This window comes from Nesoenas mayeri, assembly GCF_963082525.1.
Source record: "Nesoenas mayeri genome assembly, chromosome: 11".
Taxonomy (NCBI): Eukaryota; Metazoa; Chordata; class Aves; order Columbiformes; family Columbidae; genus Nesoenas; species Nesoenas mayeri.
Window position 1 is genome coordinate 2,704,085 of NC_137563.1, and position 23,369 is coordinate 2,727,453.

Here is a 23,369-nt window from a genome sequence, read left to right on the forward strand (position 1 = left end):
TACACAAATATCCTAACTTCTTTACAGGGTTAAAGAAATTATCTGATGGGAGTGCAATTTATCCAAAGAGCTGCTTGCAGTCAGAATGCAGGTGAAGTATACCATAGCTTCTAAAGCTTCAGAGTACTCCTGTTTTGGACACATTTATTTCCAGAAGTCAACTCTAGTTGGCATTTTTAAACACTGCTTTCTAATCACTATTATGTTCATTTTTATAGAAAATAACATTAGTAAGGATCTGTTTTAAATTAGTCTCAAATAATGCAGTGCATAATCCAAAGAAGCAGCAAAAAAGCATCCAAATGACTCTGAAATGCATTTAATTTTATTTAGCAGAGGTGTGTTTTTCAATCAGTCATTAAGAGATCCAGGGGGATCTGCAGCTGGAAGACTATGTATCTGCCCACTGTACCAAAGCTGGGGCATAGTAAAAACACAGGCATATACTCTGGGTAGGCACCCTTGTAATACATTCATACCAATTAGCTACTTACTCCCTATCCCCTCTATTTAATGTCATTCTAATAGATAGATATCGCATGTCAAATAGAGCTCCTGAGCTCCTCTTTAAAAACAAACAAGTGATAAAATATTTTCACATGCATCTTTTCAAGATTATTTCCTTTTCCTGTTGTAAATACAAAGGAAATATTTCAGATGAAAAAAATTAAACTAACAAACAAAGAACAACGCTTTTATAGGAATTAAAAAGTAAAATTGTGACTGGTAGCGACTTCACAAGCTGGAAGTATTCTAGCTAGACCTTTCCAACCTCAAAGTCTACAACAGAGCCTTTAACAGGGCATAGTTAAAAAAGTGTTCTTAAAATGAAAAATAACTTGATCGGCAGATATTAATTTAAGAAATAAATGCATATAGTAATTTTCCACAGGCACTTCCATGGTAGGACTTCACAAGCTTCATGCAAATATGTTTTTAACAGCCACATTCTGTTCTGTGCCCAGCAGGCACCTTTCCTAGATTGGCTGCCAAGGGTCTGTCCAATTGCCACTAAAGTTCATAGGATTCTTCAAATCAATTCTCTGGGACATAACTGATCCCCTACTGAGCAGCTGCTTCTGCTTAAAAAAAAGTTTTCTATAAGCAATGGAACAAAATAGTTCTATAATTTTGGACCTTAACTCTCAGTCTCTTACTGGATGTGATAAAGGTAATATAGCCAATAGCTGGTTTGGGTCTACATGCAAGCTATTATCAGTCTCGTCTCTTAGTTTAATGTGTAGGAAGCAACTATGGCTTATCCAGCTTTGGAATTAATTGAAGTGAATTTAGAACTTGGAAAGGGTATGGCAGAGCGTGGTCACTGGTTTTCTTAACTGAAAATGAAGATCATTGCAAGAATAGCACCACCTCTAACCCCTTTGAAAGAGGCTGACAAAAAGGAGCCAAAAAAAGTGAAGAGACAAAGCATTAAGTAGGTAAAACATACACTGTATGTCTTAAGGAAAAGTATTTGAGGTCTTCCATTTCTTAAGACTGGAAAAATAAGAACAATCTTCAGTTTGATGAAAGCATTTGTGCAAGAACCAGGCCTACTTAGAACATTCAGACTAAAATAATCTTCAGAACTAACCAATCTTCAGATTCAGTCTTTTTGATCTATGGAAGAGAACCACCACTTATGTCTCCTTAGGGTAACTCCCTACTCATTATTTACATGAACTAACATGATCTAAGGACTCTTTCTGGACACTTTCCCTACAAATTTCTTTACTAACAATGTAGTCAGCCATGTGTGATTATACCAACTTGTTTCACCAGATTAGCACTCCGGATTCTAAACTGTTTCTTGTGAAAGCTACATCTGTGATAAACAACTTATGAATTAGAAGTTGATTTTAACTTTGTTCTCTCAGAGAATTCTACAAAGTTTCCTTTGATATTGAGATGTTGTTGGTTTCTTTGAAAGGCAGAGACTGTCAAGAATTTCTAACTAAAGAACCTGTCCTGTTCTAGAGAACAGAGATGGATAGCAAGAATAAGGTTTTACTAATGCATTGACAATTTTAATAAATCTACTTTTAATGCTACACCTTTATGAAACAAAGAACAAGTTTTAACCAATTTCATTCTAGAAAGGAATATGTTTCTGGTCTGCTGACCATCAAATACAACAAGGACTTTGAAGTCACCAGCAGATCTGCTGTGACTGGATGCAGCCCCACCAACCTCAATAGGTTAATTATTTCACTGATGTTGCTTCAGAGACCATAGTTCATCACAATAACAAATAGCTGTTTATCATTAGCACAATTCTATTTGACAAGTGGGTTTATTACTTTTTAATTATGCACTTTTATCTTTCACAAACTTTAATAATAATTTTCAATTACAGTTGAAACTATATTTGACAGGAACATCCTTTGGGAAATATTCTGGAAATACAACATTTCCTTCAGGCTACTGACATTCATGATGCTTTTCAAATTGCAATAGCAATTTGGGTGATGTAATAAACTACTCCTAAGCTCACATTGTTAGCTTGATAGGTTGAAACACAAAAAAATATGTCCCCTTTCTCTATTTTTGTCATCTTCAGGGTGCTAACCAAAGCACAGGAAGTACATGTTATTTTCACTGCCAATGACCGCTGCAGTGTGCATCCACAGAACGTTAATTTGGAAAACGTATTCTTATGCTTCTGACCTTCCACTTCAATGAGATCCAATGAGAAAATTGCTGTAGATTTTGGAATTTTATTTCTCCTGGTATGGCCAGTTCATCCTTTAAATACAGTTCCACCCATTTTCCAAACCAACGCTGACACCAGGCTGCTTCTAAGACACCAAGCTCTGATAAAGTAGTTGACTTTTGCTAGATGTAACTATGTTTGGAAAAATTCTGTTGTCACATATGCAAAGATAAGGGAGAAAACACAGATTACAGCAAGCAACCACTACTTTCATCAAAACAGAAGCACATTCATAACAAACGTACTACATATTATTTCTGTATGAATCCTCGACCTCATCTTGTTAAAAAAACCACAAACAACAGGTCTCCCAACTTCCATAGTGAGGCCTTGCAGAAGCTAAAGATGTCAGCCACTGAAAATCTTCACTATGGTCTTCTTCCATTGCTGTTCATTACAGCACCTGGATGACATTACTTAATCGACAGTCAGTATGTTTTAAAATAATACTTATTTCTCTGAAATATTTTGCATTGTATTATATTCTGGGGTATGGAACTCTTCCAACACTGTTGAAACCACTCCCACTTCCTCTGTAGGTTGTAACAGACTCACAACAGTAAGAAAAGTACTCAAAGGCTGGAGCAGGATAGAGAAAAGGTGACTTATTCCAGAAGCATTAAAAATTTAAAAACAGCAATAGATGAAAACGCAGCTTGAAAACAAAGGCAAAAACGTAGACACAAGTGAAAATTCATACAAGCCTAGAATAATTAATCTAATTTTAAGGGATGATGACAAGGGAAAAAATGTTAATATTTGGGCATCATTATGTTCCAAGATCTTTGTTTTAGGCAAGAAGAATGCTGAAGGCATAAGACTCCTCCCAAATGCAGAGGGTAAAACTATTATACTAATCAAAGACAATTGCTCCTACCAGCAGTTGGATTGACTGTCTCTTCAAAGAGTTTTGAAAATTTCTCTTCAGCTAAAGCACAAGAGATGTGCATAAGTGTGAATAAAACATACAGTTATTCTGATGTATAACAACCTGATAGTATCTGTAGAATCATTCACACTCCTATTAATACATGCATCACTGTAAGGACAGAAAAATTGCAGGTTTTTGTTCAAATAACTCCTGCTTTTCCCTTTATACTGCCTTTCCTTCTTTATAACACCCTTGTGGAACTTATTCCAAGATGCCTGACCTTTCTTTGCTGTCTTGGTCCCTTTCTACTTAGACTGTCATTTGTTCTTCTTAAGGAACACAGATGACTTCTATTAATACTGTAATGTATTTGATGCCTGAAAGACAATTGGTATAGTAGAAAAGACAAATACATTGTACTCAGTTCAGAACACAATAGTTTAATTAACAGAATTCAAGAATTACCACTGCATGTGGTATATCTGTACCAAATTACTGGTACTAAGTTGAAGTCAGATTTTCTAGCATAATCAGCATTTCTTAGGTAACGCCAAGACCTCAGTTGTCTCAGGAAGATGAAGGTGCTCACATAGCTCCCACAATTAGGCCACTTGGGGGTTTTGGTTTCTGTTTCTTTCTAAACAGCATGCTTGATTTGCTTCCTGCAGTGAGCAGCTATGGCCACATTTCCAGGGTAAGCATACACAGCAGAAATGCCAGCTTAATAGATTTGCGTTCTCAACTCTTAATAATAGACTGCTGTGAATTAACATAACTACCTTTAAACAACTATACTTGTGACTAGGTGTGACCTTAACACAAATATGAAGAAAGTTTTGTTTAATCTTATTCAGTTTAGGAGTGTTCAAGCAGGTGTTTTAATATGCTCCTGTATGAACCAACAAACTAAGACTGAGGGAAGTAATTTATAACTTAATTTCCAGGCAATTACATAATATTTTTTCCAGCAGGACATTTCTGTGAAACCAAACAGAACCTTCATTAGCATTTTCAGCCAGTATATTGTTTAATAAAACAGTTTATCCATTTTTAATGCAAATATATATATCAGAAAAAGATTAGCTGCTTACTATCCAGTAATTGAAATTGGAGACACAGTATTTCTTCACCCTACACAAAAATCACTTATGGGAAAGAACTTACCTAAATTTTTTTGTCTGCAAGGCATAATTGCATCAAGTTATTTTTCACAGAAACAGACCCTGGCAACCTGTGGAAGTAAGAAACAAAGCCCTTAGAAAATGTACTAAATAATGGAACATAGCATCATTCTACTGTTTCAGAATTTCAGACAATGAAATATTAAACATTACAGGTAACTGAGACAGTTCCCAAACAAGAAAATCCGTATTCTTAAAGAATAATTCCAAAGTACTCCTTGCTACATACCATTGAGATGTTAGCAACACTATGAAAAAGGTCTTACCCACAGTACCCAACCCAAGAACAATAGCGAGGAGTCCAGGCCAGCAGAAAAGCCTGTGGTAACAAGACAGGTCCACAGACAAGCCAGAAAGTCAACAAGGACCATAGCTAGCTCAGATGACCAACACACCTTCAATACAACTCAGGCCATCCCAGAGTAAAGGCCCAGACCTGGACTTAAATAGAGCTCATGAGCAGAAGTGTTGGTAGTGGCCCCAGGTGATCAGGATAATTAAGGTCTGCCAGGGGACTCTGAGTTTTGATGGGTTTTGAAAGGTGGGGCGGGGACAAGGAAGCAAAAGAAAACAAAAACAAACCCAACAAAGCCTTCCCAACATCATTAACCACTGAGCTTCCCTTCCTAAAAGCAAATTGTTTCCTAAGCTAACACAACTGGATTAACTGGTAATGCATTTATCTAATTCTACTGTCTCCAGAGAAAATGGATTTCAAATTTAAAAAAAAATACTTCAAATAAGGACAAAAGATTCTTCTCCTTACAGCACTGAATCAAAATATAAAAAATGATTACCAGAAGCCAATGGTATACTGACTAATGGATTAAGCAAAGCAAGCACCTGAAAAAATGACAACATGAGTGCAGGTGATGCTAGCTAGGGTAATACAGGTGTTCTACATACAACTTATTTTTGATTACTTTCATTATCTTCTGGTTCAGTATGTTGTGCTATCCCTATATTACAAATATTTGTTTGCCGATCAATGTCTTTTATTGATCTCTTATCAATAAAAAATGTGAATTACATTATCTTAGCTGAAGTTTTCAAGTTAAGACTTGATACATACAGTCCTCCTCTAAAAATCTGTCTAAATGAGGGTCTGACTTGATCACTCTGTGTGTCAAGAAGTGTTATAGTCGTTCTGAAGCAACATGAGCTATTATAAAACCTGGAAAAGGAAAAAAAAAATAGTATCTGCCTGATCCAGAGGAAAGAAGAAAAAATAGTACAACACATAGCTGTGGCATGGAGGAAGTGTGGGGAAAAAAGAAGTGTTAAACATTTTCCAAGCTAAGATCTGGGTGGGAAAACAGATCTACTGAACAACTATCTTAATACCCAAGTACTTTAGGTTTTGCTCCTGCTCAACCAGGTCTTCAAGCAGGCATGGCAAGGATTCCTAGGCAGCTTGTGCAGAATCCTTAGATAGTTCTGAGTAATTCCTGGGATGTAGGAATGTTCCTACAAAGCCCAGAGAGAATTCCTTCTTCTAGAAAGCACAGACGGGATTCCTAGAAAGCATGGGGAATATGCTGGATCACCAGGCAAATTCCTAGAATACACTCAGGAAATCCCTAGAAAGTAGAAAATAGACCATTCCTAGAAAGCATTGGCAGAATTCCCTACAAAGCAAGGAAGGAAAACTTCCGGAAAACACCAGGGAAATTCCTATCAAGGCTAAGGAGAATTCTTGAAAATTCTATTTGATTAATAGACAATAACAGCACATTTTCAAATCCATTTACCATTAAAAAAAGACTATGTTAGACACTGTTAATTTGACAGTTTTAAATAAAAATTTCAGTTCTGATACTAGACATAGTTAAACTTACCAAAAATGTGATTAGCTTAATATCTTCTTTACTTGATATGCGGGCAGTTATTGTAACAAGACACAGATATTTTTATTTTGTCAGCTATAATCATTGGAAATTTTGAAAATTATTTTATTATACTAAAATCCAATATGTATATACAAAAGAAATACATAAATATTATTTTTTATTTTTAGAATATTATTAGAGTACTGTCTATACACCTTAAAAATACGTTAATGTGGCCCTCTAAATATGAAAGCAAAGAATAAAGAAACATTCTTCTCCAGAAATAAACAGCAACAAAGCCAACATGAAAAAGCTGAAACAGTAATGAAGCTGAAAATTATTTGAACACTCACTGTGCTGGTTTTTCAGTTTCATATTAGAAACAGAGTGAAGACAACACTGGACAATGTTTGATTTCTCCAAGAACTGATGACTGCTCCCTTCAAATTACCAGATCTGAAAGGAGACATGAAGCCATTCTTGAAGATCAGCTGCCATCTAGTGAATGGTAAGAAAACTGTTTAAAACATTATTTTAATTTTTGACAGTTTAAACTGTATTCTTGGTGGAATACTTCTTTGACATTTTGTCACTGTTAATTTGGGGGTCTATAAATTATACAGGAGCACGGCTGTTAACAGGTATGTGTTCCAAACCAGGGCAATGTCTCTCATTGATGTTTTCTATTAAAATACATAAATAAGGTCTTGATCCCACAGTTTGCTCAAAAAAATCCAATCCTGCACACTTTCAAAAAATCAGTATGTATCAGCAGGCACTTTCCTTCTCAGAAGAAATCAGATTTTTGAGATGCTACAATAAGTCTGTTAAACAAAGAAGTTTATATATGAACATAAACCACACAGCTCATTTCAAATATGCACTTTTCCATACTTTTCTTTCCTAAATACAACCTTTTAAAACCAAACAGAGGGTCTAACACTTACAGTTTGGAGCTCTGAAATGCAAGTCTGCCATTTTAAACAGAGTATGTTTTCTGTTTAATCAAGTCCATATTCAAGGGCACACATGTTTACGAGAACCTTTGAGGGAAAGAAATAAAACAAGAGAATGTGTTTATAAGACATTGGCTTGAAAATATGTTATCCTTCCTGGAATGCAAGCTCCTTATAACCTTTTGTCTGTACATTACCTGGACAGTCATTAGTGTGTCCCACACTAAATACCTAAAAAGTCTGCATGTTCCATATAAGCATTTGCATACATGTGCAGTACAAAAATGTGCTATGAAAAGAAACATTCAGTAGATATCCAGGAGAAAATGAGCACAAAAGAAGCACTGAAAGGAGAAAATTTTGTCATGAATTGAAAGGAAATAGAACATAAGCCCTTTGGCACATAATTAGGCATAAGGAGAAGGCTTGCTGGTTTTCACGCTGCTCAGCCCTACACCTTTCTTCTGGTTTCCTACTCAGCATTTAAAATTACCTGAACTGGCCCTGTTAACACTGCCTGCTTTTGTTGACGTGACTTACTAAAATATTTGGTGTACAGCCCTTGGTTCAGTAATGGAATTAAGTGATTAAGTGGGACACCATGAAAAAGATTTCTTTATGCTTCCCATCCAGAGTCATTTAAAGTACCTGCTGAGTCGTTCATCATCATGCTGTAAACCACCCTCTGCGTTCTCTGTGAGCACAGCTCTGTCTGCCCTCATGTATTTGAGATCCTAATTCTCATCGATATGTGGTCTCAAATTAAGCCTGTATGTATGCAGTACATGTGTAACTTCATGTACTATGAAGCCACTTGCAAGAATAAAATTGTGCACACGCTACATTTTATAGATCATGGTTCTGTTTTGTATCCCACAATGCTGGCGGATCTCCTGGGAGGTTTTTATGATGGTACTGCACAGTTCATGGCATAATCAAAGAAGTGGGCGGACCAGAAAGTTACACAATTAATTTTTCTTAAAAGCGGACTGAGCATTTGTCAGAGCAACACATTACTACAGTTTCACCAATTGTTGAATAAATATCTGTCCTAATTACTTATATCAGCAGCTTCTCAAGTCAACTCTGTGGCTCCTCACTTGTTTTTTCTTAACCAGTGTCTACAGTTGAACCAACCCCAGCCGCTGGTGAACAAGGTGCCACCCTGAGCCAGGGGAGGCGCTGACAGCAGACAAGGGAAAGAGGAAGCCCAGCTTTTGGCAACATGTTTAGGAAGCGCCAACTCGACAAGCGGGAGACGCTGAGGAGACGGGCTGAGGGAGAGGAAAGAGGGAGGCGAGCGAGCCCGCCAGTACCAGCTCTGTGGAGAACAAGCCGAGTGGCAACGAGGGAGATCAACCCATTTCGCCTGTGGGAAGAGAGTACAAGGAGGCGAGAGACGGCTTCTAGCTGGCCAGCCCGTCACTAGGAGACCGCGTTCACCTCACAAACAGCGGTTCGCCGGTTCTGACAGGAACGCCCTCAGGGGCGGCTGAGGCGGGAACGTGAGGGGAGGCCGCGGCCGCCGCTCCGCTGAGCGCGCTCCTTCACACTGCGCGTGCTCCGCTATGGCGCATGTGCGCGGGGCGCAGTGGCCGCCGGGACGCGCGGCGGGTGCGCGCGAGCGGCTCCGGAGCGGCTCCGGAGCGGGCGGGGACCCCCGGGGGGACCACGGGGGCCTGGCGGAGCGGGAGGGCGAGGCGGGGTGAGTAAGAAGCTGGACGGGGCCGCGCAGAGCAGGGGGTCGTCGCCCTCTCCAGCGGAGGGAACTCCGCCCAAGCCCGCGATGGAGGCGGCAGCCTTGAAGCTGCTCCCGCTGGACCCGGGAGATGAAGGCACCCAGAGGTGCAGGGTCGGACCTGCCACTCTGTCCTTGCTGGGCGCCCGGCTGGGCGCTCCGCTGCGGATCTCCCTGCCCAGCGGCTGCTGTCTGTGCACGGCGTGGCCCCGGCACGACTTGGCGGACGGGTTCGTGCAGGCTGACCTGACCTGCAGCACCGCGGGGGTCAGCGCCCGGGACGTGAGGGGCCTCACGCTGGGGCTCGGCCAGCTAGAGCTTCTGACCGCTCGCCCCTTACAAAAGGTGACTGTGAAAGTGGTCCTGAAGAGCACTGCACTGAAAAAATCGACTCCCAGAGCAGTGTTGCAGGAGACGATCAGAGAACTGCTAAGAAATGTTTATGTTTCGCTTCGTTATGTTGTTACTGTCCCCCCAAATCTCGAAAACCCCGTGGTGCGTATTGAAATACTGTCTGTAGACCCTGTAACAGATGAAGCCGGACTGATAACCCACCAAACAAGCATAAAAATTAAGGAGGTGGTCACTTTTGAATGGTACAAACGCTTATCAGAAGACTCTGCAAAAACTTCTGTTGCAGGACTAGATAATGTGGAAAAGTCTTTGAAAGAAATGATTGATCTGCCTTTCCGCTTTCCAAAGACTTTTAAGAAGCTGGGGCTTTCTGTCCCTAATGGGGTGCTACTAATAGGCCCCCCGGGTGTAGGCAAAACTCTGATGGTGAAGGCGGTAGCAAGAGAAGTGGGTGCGTATCTGCTCTGCATCAGTGGCCCAGCCCTGTATGGTTCGAGACCAGGAGAAAGCGAAGAGAATTTGCGAAGAGTCTTTGAAAAGGGCAGAGAAATGTCACATGAAGGCCCAACCATTCTCTTCATTGACGAAATTGACTCTTTATGCCCAAAGCGAGGAAGTTCAAACAATGCTCCTGAAGATCGTATTGTTGCGCAGCTGCTAACGCTACTGGATGGTGTAGGTAGCGAGGCAAAGATGGTCATTATAGCAGCAACAAACAGGCCTGATGCCTTAGACCCTGCGCTGAGACGACCTGGCAGATTTGACAGAGAGGTAAGCAAACCCTGGTTTTCACACAGTCTTTTTCCTTTCCCTTTTGACATGGAGCAGAGCACCGTTAGTAATTTTTTTTTAGCGTCTACTGATCATGTTTAATAGTGGGATTCTGCAGGCTTGAAATGTGTGGTCTGTTTCTTTCTTCGTATTGCTGCAGCTTGGGTAAGGTAGGGAGCATGTTTTACTCAGCCAACACAGAGCTCCAAATACTTGAAAGTGGAAAAGAGGAGTCTTTATGCTTCTTTATCATAAAGACATGGACCTGTTCCTGAAGGTTTTATTTTGCTTACGGATGCTTGGCGTTACAGACTTAGATTTCTCTCATTTAAATCCTGGATTGTGACACCTGCTGTGTCAAAAATTCTGTTCAGCTTTCAGTAGCAGAGACTGGGTTTACTCTGGAAAACTTCTGCTGGCCTAATGGTCAAAGAAAGAACACATGTAGTTAAGCAACGTACAATGCTTGTGCTTGTATTGTTTATTTTGCTGGCTAAACACACTCCTGGGTCATCCAGTTTGGTCAAGTTTTCTGATGCTCACAATTATTATTTTCCTGAATTTCTAGATTATTGAGATATGTTTTATGGCACTATTTTACCAGGTTTTTAATAATGTATAAATGTTTATGTAATTGACTTTTTTTTTTCTTTTGGATGAATCTAAGTCAGCTCTTGTTATGCGAGACAATTATTATTTGTGTTATGTTGAAATTACCTTAAAATAGGATTTAACGGGTGCAAGCTGGCAGAGTCTTATGTACAACTGTTTATACAAGCACTGTTCACTTTGAAAGTAAGACCAAGTAAAAGGTGTTTTCAATATTTATCATTTGTATAGCACTGCTAATAAGTTTCTTGCAAAATGTTTTAGTTACGGTGCAAGTACATGTAAGTCTTCAGTAAGCAGTATAAAGCAGAGCCAAACTTGCTTGCCTAGGTCTATAAATTCAAAGGAACATAGTAAAATATCTACTTAAAATTTTTGTTTACTGTATTTGGTTTAGGTGATTATTGGGACACCAACACTTACACAAAGAAGATCTATCCTGCAGTTGCTTACATCTAATATGCCGATTTCTACAGACGTTGATTTGGTTAAACTGGCAGAAATGACAACTGGGTACGTCGGAGCTGACCTTACAGCACTCTGCAGAGAAGCTGCCATGCAGGCTGTGTTCCGCAGCTCTTTGGTATGGTTGCAGATTAGTCAACAATAATGTAATTGACGATATGTGCTGCCCTTTCCTCATTAATACTTGGCTTTACTTGCAAAGCTGAACAAGTGGAAGAACTCACAAATTAAAATACTAAAAAACACCAAGTGTGTTATAAGTATAAATATGCTATTTTGCTGGTCCTTTCGGTTTCCACCTGAAAAGACTTTTCTCCTTTCTGAATGAAAAGCTTTGCAGAAAGTTGTTATTCTCGTGTTTTTAGGATTGTGCAAAGCAGAGATGTTAGTCTTTTTCATCGAACTAAACTATAATGTCCACCAAAGCTCTCTTTTGAAGCTATCAGTGATTTAGAATTCTACTTCGTAATAATAACTGCAAATTAAAGTTTAGGTTGACACTTAAGTATATAAGTGCTAGCGATAATAATTATTATCATTTGGTTTGTATGACTGGATAAACGTTATAGACACAAGGTATAAAACTGCCCATTGTGCAGGAATTTAACTTCTTAGATATTATATATGTGGAATTAGAGAATTGGTATTTCTTAATAGCTTTCTATTCTGACTTTTGCAAGAATTGTGAAGTATATGTTTGCTGTTGCTTTTAATCTGGAATGGCTGAACAGAAGTTTAAAGCCAGATCTGCAACATTTCCTGAGTCAGAGCATCTACGGAAAATGGTAGAACCCTCTGTCTTCTCTCGGGGATAGAGAGAAGAGGACATCATATTTCTACAACTTCCATCTCCTCCAGATACCTTACAAATACTGAAAGTAATAAACAAAATCATTTGAGCCTGGTATCCTGGAAAGAAATAGATGAACAAATGAAGATAATGAATAAGTAGATGGCCTATCTGCTTTAAGAACTGCAAGCTCCTTTGTAAAATACATCTTACTTCTGTCATTGCATCTTTAGTTTAATAATTGTATTTTCTAGCCTGTTTGATATAAAGTACCTTACTTTCTCCAGTATGTGGTAAAAATGGATATTAGAACATTTTTATTTGTATTCAGAAGAATCTAGGAATTGGTATGTAGTAACCCTGAAACTAGAAACCATTTGATTTGGCAGATCAGTGTGTAATGGAACTATCATTTTCCTGTACAAAAACATGCCATTGAAAAGGTCATATAACATATGACCAGTTATTATGTAATAATATTGTTAATATGCTTTATCTGGGTTTCTCCAGGATTCAACTGAAATGATGATTAATATCGCAGATTTCCAAGAAGCTTTTAAAAAAATTCAACCGTCCTCTTTTCGAAATGCAATTGGACTAACAGAGTGTAAACCTGTCACTTGGGAGCAAATCGGTGGTCTTGAAGATGTCAAATTAAAGTTAAAACAGGTAACGTATGAAATACATTTAGATGAACAGGTAGTTTTTAATAACTATGTCCTCTGAGGTATTCTGTATGCCACGTTATAGAAATGAATATAATGAAATGAAGTGTAATGTCATGGGAAAATTAGCATGTTCTCCAGTAGCTGAAAAACAGTTAAATAAGCCAGAAAGTTTGTTCATTCCTGAATCTGTCAGCAGCCCTTGCGTGTCATCTCTCAGGGTTACCTTTCTGTTTGAGAGGAAACTTTAACAAGGGGGGCATTGCGTGAAATGAGTATTCTCTGATTTCAAATTAATGTTTGTACCACAAGAGGAAATAACATGCTCAGCAATTTTATTGATTGCCTATGACCTCTAGTTTCATTACTAAGAGCTTCATTCCTTTTTTTGTGTGTTGACAGAGTATTGAGTGGCCTATGAAATTTCCTCAGGCCTTTGCTAGGATGGGCCTGTCTCATCCAAAGGGTATTCTCCTCTATGGGCCATCAGGGTGTGCCAAAACCACACTGGTGAGGGCTGTGGCCACAAGTTGTCACTGCTCCTTTCTCTCTGTAAGTGGCGCTGACCTTTTCTCACCTTATGTTGGAGATTCAGAGAAGATTTTGTCTCAGGTATGGTTTATTTTTGCTTGATTTTTGTAAAGTAAACCTAAATTTTGTTATTGAGAATATGATAGTTAAAGCTCTCATCTGATTATTAAATAGAAATGGCTTACAGATTCACATTCTCATAAACTGATAATCTAGCCCTAAAATTTTACCTGTTTTAAACTTTGAAAGTATTTCTACCATTTTGTTTTCAGCTTGCTTAAGAGTTTAAATAAGGAGAATTTGCCTATAGTAAACGTGAGCCAGAATGGCTCTTGTTAATCTTTATGAATGTATCTTTAAAGTTAAGTAAGTAAAATACAGAGTATATGTAAACAGGTGTTTTCACCGTAGCTCATAGAATGTGCATATTGACATTTTACTTTGTTAATTAAAAAAAAAAGGTTTTTCGCCAAGCAAGAGCAAATACTCCAGCAATTATATTCCTAGATGAGATTGATTCTATCTTGGGATCTCGGTCACGCTGCAAAACTGCCCATGGTGTCTCAGAGCGAGTTCTTTCTGTTCTTCTCAATGAGTTGGATGGTATTGGGCTGAAAGTCACAGAAAGAAGAGGAAGCAAACTACAGCCTGAGGGTCAATGTCAAGAGCAAAGTGATGAGGAAAGAAAGGTAATTATGTTCCCTCTTCCATATAGGAAGAATCATAAATGCTGTCCAGTTGTTTCAAAAATACTTCTCTTAACCGTGTTGCACTAATTTGTTTCTGTCATCTCATACTCAGCTAGAGTTTCAGGAAAGTTTGAACAAAGATTTCATGGTAGTTGCTGCAACAAATAGACCAGATATGTTGGATGATGCCTTATTGCGTCCTGGAAGGCTGGACAAGGTGATCTACATTCCACCTCCAGATCTGAAGGTGATGTATTGCAAATCCACATGTGGCTTTAAATGGAGAGATATTAATTGCCAGCATACTTTACTTTAAGAGCAAAGGAAGCATATTCCTATAATATAAAATAATTGATGGATGATTCATTGAAGATCAGTCACCAAACTCAAGGTACAATGAAGTTTAAAAAGGAATAATTATATTAAATTTGTAATTCAAACACCAGTAACATTTTAATTGTTGTACGTAGTTACATTATTGCATATAGAAAACAGACAAAATCTGGAATAATTCTGTATTTACAAAATCAAGCTGTAGTGTAGGAAGTACCATAACAATTTGTCTGTCCTTGCTTCAAATAATTATTGTGCCCTGTTCTTAAGGGCCGTGTAGCTCCTTCTCTTGAGCTACCCACCCCCCTGCCCTCCACTCAAAAAAACATTGCCCCAAAGCAGGCCAAATGTGGACTTTTCGGTCTAAAATACTGTGTTTTCATGAAGTAATAAGTAACTGTGAATAACAGACTTTGAGCTAATACTTACTTTTATGATTATCTCAACTAATAGCATTTTATTTACTCTTCCACCAAAACCATGTAGTTTTGGTTTGGGTATTCTTCTGGACTTTGCTTAGTTCTAGTTTCAGATTTTGTACTGCTTTGGAGAGGAATTAATTATTGGTTTGTTTGCTTTTGTTTTCTTATATAATATGTACCGACTTACAGGGAAGGCTTTCCATTTTGAAAATCTGCACAGAGAAAATTCCATTAGATACCGATGTGTCATTAGACGATGTGGCAGTCCTGACAGACCTCTTCTCTGGAGCTGATATTGAAAATCTATGCAAGGAGGTAAGAAATATTCATGGTTATTCTGTGAAATAACCTGTAAATTAAACCTTCCAGTGAAAAAAGAGCACTAACTCCTAGATGTTTCCAAGCCATCTGTAGTATGGATTCCTCCACAGTTTGTAATGAAAATATAAAGAGAGTGAACAAGGGTTAGTTCTTTAAATAAAAGAGCTACATAAGAATAAAGGCTTTCTGTGATAATTTACTAGAAGTTAAGGAACTGTGGTGCCCTTTGTTTCACATGGCCCTTTCTAAACCAAGCAGCCATCTAGATGAATTGTGTTCTAGTATACTGCAAGCAACTGTAGCATTTTTAGCTGCAATTAGCATGTGCTGTCAAGGCTAGAGAGAAGAAACTTGAGAAGTTTGCAAGTAGTTGAGTTATACAAAAGAGAGAAGACTGGGAGGAAAATCCAAATATATAAGTGAGCAAGGATATGTGGTCTAATCCACACAAAAAAGTGAATGAAAAAGTTACAGTAATCCTATATAATGTTTATCTGTTGTTAACTAACCATAAATTATACAATGCTGTCTTCAGATGCTTTACCTAAAATTTGATTTCACTTGAAATATTTTAGAATACTTAAAATAACTTCTTTGGAAATGAAAACACGATAAGCACTTCAAGGTTATGTCTCTTTTTTCCTTTCAGGCTGCTTTGTTGGCATTGCAAGAGAATGGACTTGAAGCAACTGTCGTAAAACACGAGCATTTTGTAAAATCATTGAGGACTGTAAAACCATCCATAAACATAAAAGACTTGGAATTTTATGAAAAATTCTATAATCAAGTATTAGCTTCTTGAATCAAAAGGAGTGATGTGGCATTAGGTATTTTTCAATATATTATGAAGACTGCACTGGCTTGCATCTTCCCTGCTTTTTGATATTGTACTTACTGTAGTTTTCAGTGTGTATGAAATACAGTAAAATTTCATTTGTGAAAAATCTGTGATATCAATAATAGGGAATAAATAAAAATATTGTTTCCTTTAGCTAGGTTTCTACCTGATGAAATGAGTAATTGGGATACTGGGATAAAGCACTGTGGAACAGCTTTAGTGTTACTGTTGATTTTCATAGTTTTCAGTACAAACACTGGCATATTAAGGATTTTTAATTTAGAACGTGAAGTCTCCAAAGGACAGTGAATATCTTAACATTCTGAAGGCTTTTCTGTTTTTTTAATATGAGGAAGTAAATCCCATGCTATGTAAAATGTAGGGTGTTCTATATGTGTGAATCTACAGCCTTCTTTTCTTAGAAGCAGATTCCAGTATATATTGGCAGTGAAAGGGTGGTCAGTGCTTAATAGCTTGTCCTAAGTTTGGGAGTCTTGGGTTTTTTTGAATAATTTTAGATTGGCTGCTGCTTACTGTACAAACATTTGGATTGAGTAAGCAGATACTAAGTCTGTAATCAAATAATACAATGATTTCGTCTTTAGAGAAGGGAGTTTGCTTTATAAGAGTTTCTACAGAATTAGTCTTCCCACCCAACCATTCTTTGATAATATATTTTCGTGTATCATTAAAATACACAGATAGGTCAAAGGAAATTGCTTGTGAACTAAATACTCCACTGTCAAAGATAGTTTCTTATTTCAGCCGAGGTTCTTAAGTTATAAACACATTAAAATATTTTTTCTCCTCATAACAGGAACACTAGGGACTGCACTGCGGTACAGTTTACAGTGAGGTGGATCACAAAAGGAAGTTCCAAGGCAGTTGGTGATCGTAGAGGGCAAAGGGCAGTGGTAGAAGCCAGTGTAACGTGGGAAGGGGTTCAGATATGACTGTCCTACAGCTCGGTGGCTTTGATCACCACTTCCTAACGAAGGGCCGTTGTGCTGCTTTATTGCTGGTAACAGGTACACTAGTGCCACTGAGTTTCCCAAATACCCAAAGATAAAGTGAGAGGTAAAGTGTGAAAACCTTCCAGGTAACTCTTTGTTTTGCTTTCCACTATTTGAGAGTTGGAAGTTGTTAGGACAGTGAAATGCTGCGAACTTCTTTGTTTAAAAGGTGATGCTGCTTACCGTAGGCACTCGCTCCCTAAAAGGACCAGAAGAGCTAATTCTGCCCTGTCACGTCCTCTCCTTGCTACAGGGGGCCAGCAGAGCATGCAGCAAAAGCAACTTCTTCCTCACGCTTCTTTCCCGTGGGCCAGAGGGAGAAACAGATTGACAGGAGTCTGCTGGCACTGTGTACCTCCAGCCTGGCCCTGGTAGGAGTTTTTCTCAGACGGGGTGGTGGGAACCTGGGCCAGGGCTAAGCTTTTCTTGAAAGAGAAGGGGATGGACTGAAATGGGGCTCTTGGTTTGGTCACTACGTGTGCCAAGCCCTACCAAGAGGCACCCAGGGTGTTACCCGTGCGTTTGCCTGGATACGCTGTTCTTCAGGCAACTGTCTGCAGAAGGGGACAAACAAGAAGACAAAGGAGACGTGGAGCGGGAAGGTTGGAGTGATGCACGAACGAGAAGAGCTGCGGAAGGAAGGCGGGACGCGCAGACCCCGCACCCCCGGCAGCTCCTCGCTCCGCTCCCCCGCGCCTGCCGCCGAGGGCCGGAGGGCGGCGCTGCTGCCCGCGGGCGGCTCCCACCGCTGGGGGGCGCGTTGCGTGGGGCGTTGCGCGATCGTTGTGCCCAGGCGGTTTGGAGCGCAGCCAAAGCGTTCGGGCGTTGCTGGGCGTATATAACGGGGAGAGCACGTACCTCCTGCGCTGGTGCCTGTTGGCAGCGCTGCCGGTGCTTCTCTGCTCTGCCAGGTACTGGAGGCGTTGTGCCTTCTCCCCCGGGTCTCGCAGCCGGGGGTCCCGCTAACAGGGAGCTCTTTGTTGCAGGTCCGCAGCCGCAGCGAGGATGAACTCGAGCTTCTTCCACATACTAAAAACAAAAAAAGAAGTAAGTTTGCTAGAGGTGTTGGTTCTGTGCCTGCTGCCTGTAGCAGGTACCCGTTTAGTGATGAACACCTGATAGAGGAGGGCAAGGGATGCGCGTAATCTGAAATTCATGTGTTACAAGCGAGCTGGTATAAACAGTAATGTAGAGGTAGTACACCTTGGCAAGTAATTGTACCTTAATTCCTTGTAACTCTTTCTCCTCCTATTCATGGCTCTGTAGCCAGGGCACTAGTTCTTAAACGCTTCTCTCTGTTTTATGTCTTTCAGCTCATTCCCCTGGTTGGAATAGTGTCCTCTGCAGCAGCTGGGGCACTTGCTTTTTGTGCCTATTCCCTATTCAGCAAATCTGATGTGATGTAAGCAAAATACTTATTGCTTGGAGTTTACCCTAAGCTGCTTTTTTCAACAGAGGTATTTGACCATCATGTTTTGCACCAACAAAAAAAGAACCCATGTGGTTGTTCCAGGCTGCTACTAACAACTAAGTTATCTGCAGATTGTAAATACTGAAAAAAAATAATTTGGAGCGTAGTCCAAATTATTTCCTAGCTTTTGATTTAATAGATTATATTTCTTCTTTGCTTTAGGTGTAGTAGGTTTTAAATGTTCTATGAAGATTTTTCGAATAATCTGATAGGTAGACAACATGCAGATATGTTGCAACCAGGCTATTGACTTGTATATAAAGAACAGCATTTGATAATAGGAACTTACAATAAGTTAATATTTTGATAGCTTGGCTAGTAATCGGTGCTAAGTCCCATACTCTTCAAGCTTTTGGGAATTTTTGTATTTAAGTAATTGGAATAGACAATTTAGCTGCCAGAGTAAGAATCTACTTACTTTTCTGTGCATCTTTATTCAGTTTTGATTTTTCAGCTTGCTTCCCTTAAGATAACACACTATACTTGAAGAATGTTGGCTTTTTTGGTGCTTCGGAAGCTGCAAATAAAGCAAGCCCTCATTGATTCCTCCCCAGAATTTCAAACAGAAATGTGCAAACCTTTAAACTTGTGTTTCAGGGAAGTACTTACATGAATAGTTGTACTGATTGACAGACTGCTCATACGAGAAAAATGTATGCAAGATCACACCCTAACATAGTACCTGTTTTGATTTCTCTTTTCTTAAAGCATTAACAAGAGTGGCAATCCAGAACCATGGGAAAGTGTCGATCCTACCAAGCCTCAGAAGGTAATTTGTACAAATAAAATTATTTGGCATTATTGCTCATTTAATATCCAAGTGATTTTTTTCAGCAAATTGTTAAATATGTCATCAGTTGCTTTTTTTGGTTACTTCTGAAAGGAAAATGTAAAGCTACTAGAAATCCTTCTTCACCCATAAATTGATATAAGATACGGGCAGGGGTGGGAGTGGAATAAATGCTCACTGGGATTTTGCTGATTTCTTTCATATTTTCCTTTGAATTTCTTCCAGCTACTAACAGTCCATCAGAAATGGAAACCTATAGAAGAGCTGGAAAATGTCAAAAAGCTTACGAAGTGACAAGTTTCTGTTGCCCAAAAAGGTACCCTATGAATCTAGTGGAATCACTTCTGCACAAACTTGACTACTGAAATCAGTGTGCGGAAATGCTTCTGCTACATTTTTAGGGTCTCCCTGCATTTTTTGGACTCTGTATGAGGAGTTTCATGTTGCCTTAGAAGTTGGCATACACATCCACACAGTCCAAAAGTCGGTCTCAAATATTCATTTTCAGTAGGCATTTGGTGTTAGATGCTGAATATTCAGACAGCGATTATAGATGGAAAAGGCGTCCGCACTATTTGTAGAGTTTTATTTTTCTCAAAAAAACATTAATTTTGTAATTTTATATATTTTAAATTAAATATCTTTAAAAGTTTTACAACTTCCCATGTGAATTCCATAAATGGAGATTACCTAAGAGGCTTTCTAAATGGAGATTACTGATCTTCTCCCTCTCTATACTGTATTTCAATGCTGTATACAGACCAAAAAGTCATCACAGCCAGAGGATGTCTTTGTATGGCAACATATGTGGTCATAAAGTATACTTGCATTCGTTCTCTATGTTAGATTGAATGGCAATTTCAGTTAAAGCTGATGTTCTACTGCTAATACTAAAACGTGTGCCCACCTCACCAAGGAGTCCAATAGGTTATTTAAGGCTCCGTTTGAGACTGCAACATTAGAGCATAAGCGTAAACACAGCTAAAAGAGAATTGGAAATGAGATTTCTGTTGTATTCAAAGAGTTTGTATTTAAATTTAGGAGAAGTTACTAGAGTTAGGAAACTTAGATTATCCAAAGCTAATTACATAACGTTAATTTCTTCTTGTCCAAGGAAGTTAATGTGCAAGCTCAAATTTACTGCACAGTTAACAATATTTTTTAAGCATTTCTAGATATGTGGTATTAGGGACATCTGCTTTAACAAAGAGAAAGATTAAAATTAGGAATGACTCTATGAAAAGACAGTTCCTTTTTAAGCATCCACATGTTTTCTTATAGGTTCGCTGGGAAAAGAATGTAATGTGCGAACCTCCAGTAAATTAATGAGGCAATATGTGCATCCAATGGTAGAGCAGTCTTTTGTGGATATTTTCTGTACGTGTCCCCTTCCAAGCAGTTTCACAATATATTATACAGTTTCTTTCACAACTGATGCTCAGAATGCATATGACTTTCTGTGAGGAAGAAAGCAAAAGTGAAACAACTGCTGATGGGAAAAAGTCCCTGTGAGCAATAGTGAAGTGGTTTATGTTACCCTGCTGCAGCAAAGACAAAACTTGCGTAGAGCTGTCTCCTGAATTTTAAGGTAGCTTGGCTTCAGAAGCTTTATGTTTTGTTCAGATTTATAGATGCTAAGAAAAATAACCACACAATCCCATACTTGTGTGCAAATGCGTAAATATTTATCAAGTAAGGATGACTCAGCAGCATTTCTGTTTAAGAGTGAGAGGAACTACAAGACTTCGGAATCCATTCTTAGCGTTCATTTTATGGAATGACATTACAAGATGATTTGATAGCATATAACCACAAAAATCCAGTGCTCTTAGGAATACAAGTTTTAAGTATTTTAATAAAAACATTTTAAAATATATTCTGTATTTGCATATTTTTACTGGACTATATCAAACAAAACAAGAAGTGCTGTGTTCTGAGTTGATTAATGAATTAAATGAGTTCTTGAGTAAATCACTTGTATGGTCTGTAAATACTATGCCTTAGTATCTATCAACATTAGGGAAATAAATGTAAGTAATTTTAAGGTATTTTTTGTACCTAACTGCTTTTTAGTGGTGTCTTCCAGTAGCACATTAGGCAGTGTAACTGCCATCAGTCACAGGTTGTTGCTTCTTTCATCCTGGGTGGAAGCATAATAGCAAAGGTAATAGAATGTTCTGCTTGGTTAGGTTGTATTTTTTTAAAATATTGATTAGTGGTGAGGGTATTCACATGTGAGAAATCAAAATATTTTTCTGCACTTCAAAAAGATGATGAATATTGTTAAAGTTCTTGGAACTATTTTGTGTGTTGTCAGACTGTCCCTAAAAATATTCTGTCTCCTGCACAGATGAGGGTTTGGTTGGTTTTTTGCTTGTAAGCAGAGCACACCAAAAGTGACCTCCCCCCAACTACTCAACACAAATCAATAAAGTAATATGCAATTTCTTTCCTTATTCTACAGACATCAGAGTTAAGACAGTAAAGATTTAATTGGCTGAATTTTACAAGCTGACTTTTATGAGAAAAATAAGACTTCCATGTCCCGTGTTTCACAAGCCCATGACTTTCTATTCCATGGACAATTTAGGGGCTGTTGAGATAAATGTAAAAATGTTCTTCCATCTCTTCATTCTGTTCTTTATATTTTGTTTTCTACTCCTGTTGTTGGTTTTGATTTATTTTTTTTAACAATCGCTGCCTTTACTCAGTCTAGTACTTTTCCATGGAACTATATCACTTCCAACTTTTCATGTTAATTACAAAATTTACTTAAAATGCTCACTGCTTGTTAAGAGTTTCAAATATAGATTAAAACCCACTAGAAATGTTTTTAAATTGTTCTAATCATCATTAGAAATGCATCATTAGAATCTAGGGTCATGCTTTTCTAACTGCAGGTGACAGATAAATAGTCTATTTGTCTGGAAGAACAGAAGAATAAAAGATTGCTTTCTGCAATTATTATTTAATTACTAATTTTTGTTATTACGATAGTACTTCAAGGCCTTAATCATGATGATAACAAGATCTGCATTTGTCCAAGAGCTCTGTTGGGTTTTTTACTTGGCTTTCTTTGCATATGACAGCCCTGGTGTCAGCATTTCTCTATCTGATGTCCCCTACCCTCTACATTTTTCTGCTGCAAGATGCTATTAGTATAATACTGTACTATCTAGTCACTTCATTGGCGCGTGTGGTTTCTGTAGAATACAGTAACTTAGCAGAGGGCCCTGGTGCAATCAGAGGAAATTGTTCATCCTGCAGCTGTCATCTGTCTCTGCACAGAGGGCGGCTGGCCCTAGGACTAACTCTAGAAAACAAACAGGAGTCATTCACTGGATCTGGCCAATATTTGGTGTTGGATGTTTCCCAAGAAAGCTTTCAGATTAAACAAACACGGCCGTACTGCTCAGCACAGTTCTGATTCTCTGGCTGAAGTTCTCGCTGTGCAGCACATCCCTGCTGTACGGGGAGCGCATCTGATAACGAGATTCCCTGAAAGTGTAACTGAAATAGAATTTTAAAAAAAAGGCATTAGCGAGAAAGTGGTCTCAGGCACTGCATTTGGACTGAGTAACTATTGACCCTCGGGTGCTGCTGTGCGCAGAGAGCAGGGGCTGTTTGCCCACAACAGGTGAAGCCGCCATGAGTGCTAATGGCACCCAAAGGGGAGCTCCAAGTCAGGCCGGCATCTGGTCCAACAGCCATTCTCCTGCAGCACCTCACCCCGATCAGAGATCACACACCTTGGCAGCGCCCTGCAGGGGAAGCTACACCAGCACCATTCGTGCTGTACCTTGACCTGGTGACCAAAGGATTTAAATTACCTTTTGATAACCTCGTTATGTGTACATTCTCTTAATGGTGACGGAGAGTGCTTCTGCAGGGCTCAGGAGGGACGTGCGGCTCCTCATCCAACAGGGAGAGCCCAACACCTGTGAGAAATGAAGCCATTATGAGTAACAAGCTGCCCCACCACCATTAACAGCTCCCTCCGCGCCTGTGGGGTCCCGCCC

General features: G+C 39.0%; 2 protein-coding genes and 1 long non-coding RNA gene across 3 annotated transcripts; 2 read left to right on the top strand and 1 right to left on the bottom strand.

Moving 5' to 3' along the window:
* Nucleotides 1-4,209: 4,209 nt before the first annotated feature.
* LOC308044437 lies at nucleotides 4,210-7,601 on the bottom strand. Its single transcript, XR_013922616.1, has 3 exons — nucleotides 7,542-7,601; nucleotides 6,948-7,050; nucleotides 4,210-4,815 (listed from the first exon to the last, which is right to left on the bottom strand). It is a non-coding gene; the product is annotated as an uncharacterized lncRNA (long non-coding RNA).
* A 1,585-nt stretch (nucleotides 7,602-9,186) lies between these two features.
* AFG2B (AFG2 AAA ATPase homolog B) lies at nucleotides 9,187-16,108 on the top strand. The gene is made up of 8 exons (XM_080351282.1): nucleotides 9,187-10,413; nucleotides 11,420-11,605; nucleotides 12,788-12,946; nucleotides 13,345-13,554; nucleotides 13,935-14,162; nucleotides 14,275-14,409; nucleotides 15,107-15,232; nucleotides 15,888-16,108. Exons 1-8 carry the CDS (start codon nucleotides 9,337-9,339, stop codon nucleotides 16,038-16,040), a joined length of 2,274 nt encoding a protein of 757 aa, XP_080207408.1. The 5' UTR covers nucleotides 9,187-9,336; the 3' UTR covers nucleotides 16,041-16,108.
* A 1,829-nt stretch (nucleotides 16,109-17,937) lies between these two features.
* On the top strand, nucleotides 17,938-22,134 carry LOC308044542 (normal mucosa of esophagus-specific gene 1 protein). Its single transcript, XM_080351287.1, has 5 exons — nucleotides 17,938-18,000; nucleotides 18,076-18,136; nucleotides 18,403-18,491; nucleotides 19,269-19,329; nucleotides 19,576-22,134. Exons 2-5 carry the CDS (start codon nucleotides 18,095-18,097, stop codon nucleotides 19,642-19,644), a joined length of 261 nt encoding a protein of 86 aa, XP_080207413.1. The 5' UTR covers nucleotides 17,938-18,000; nucleotides 18,076-18,094; the 3' UTR covers nucleotides 19,645-22,134.
* The last annotated feature ends 1,235 nt before the right edge of the window (nucleotides 22,135-23,369 follow it).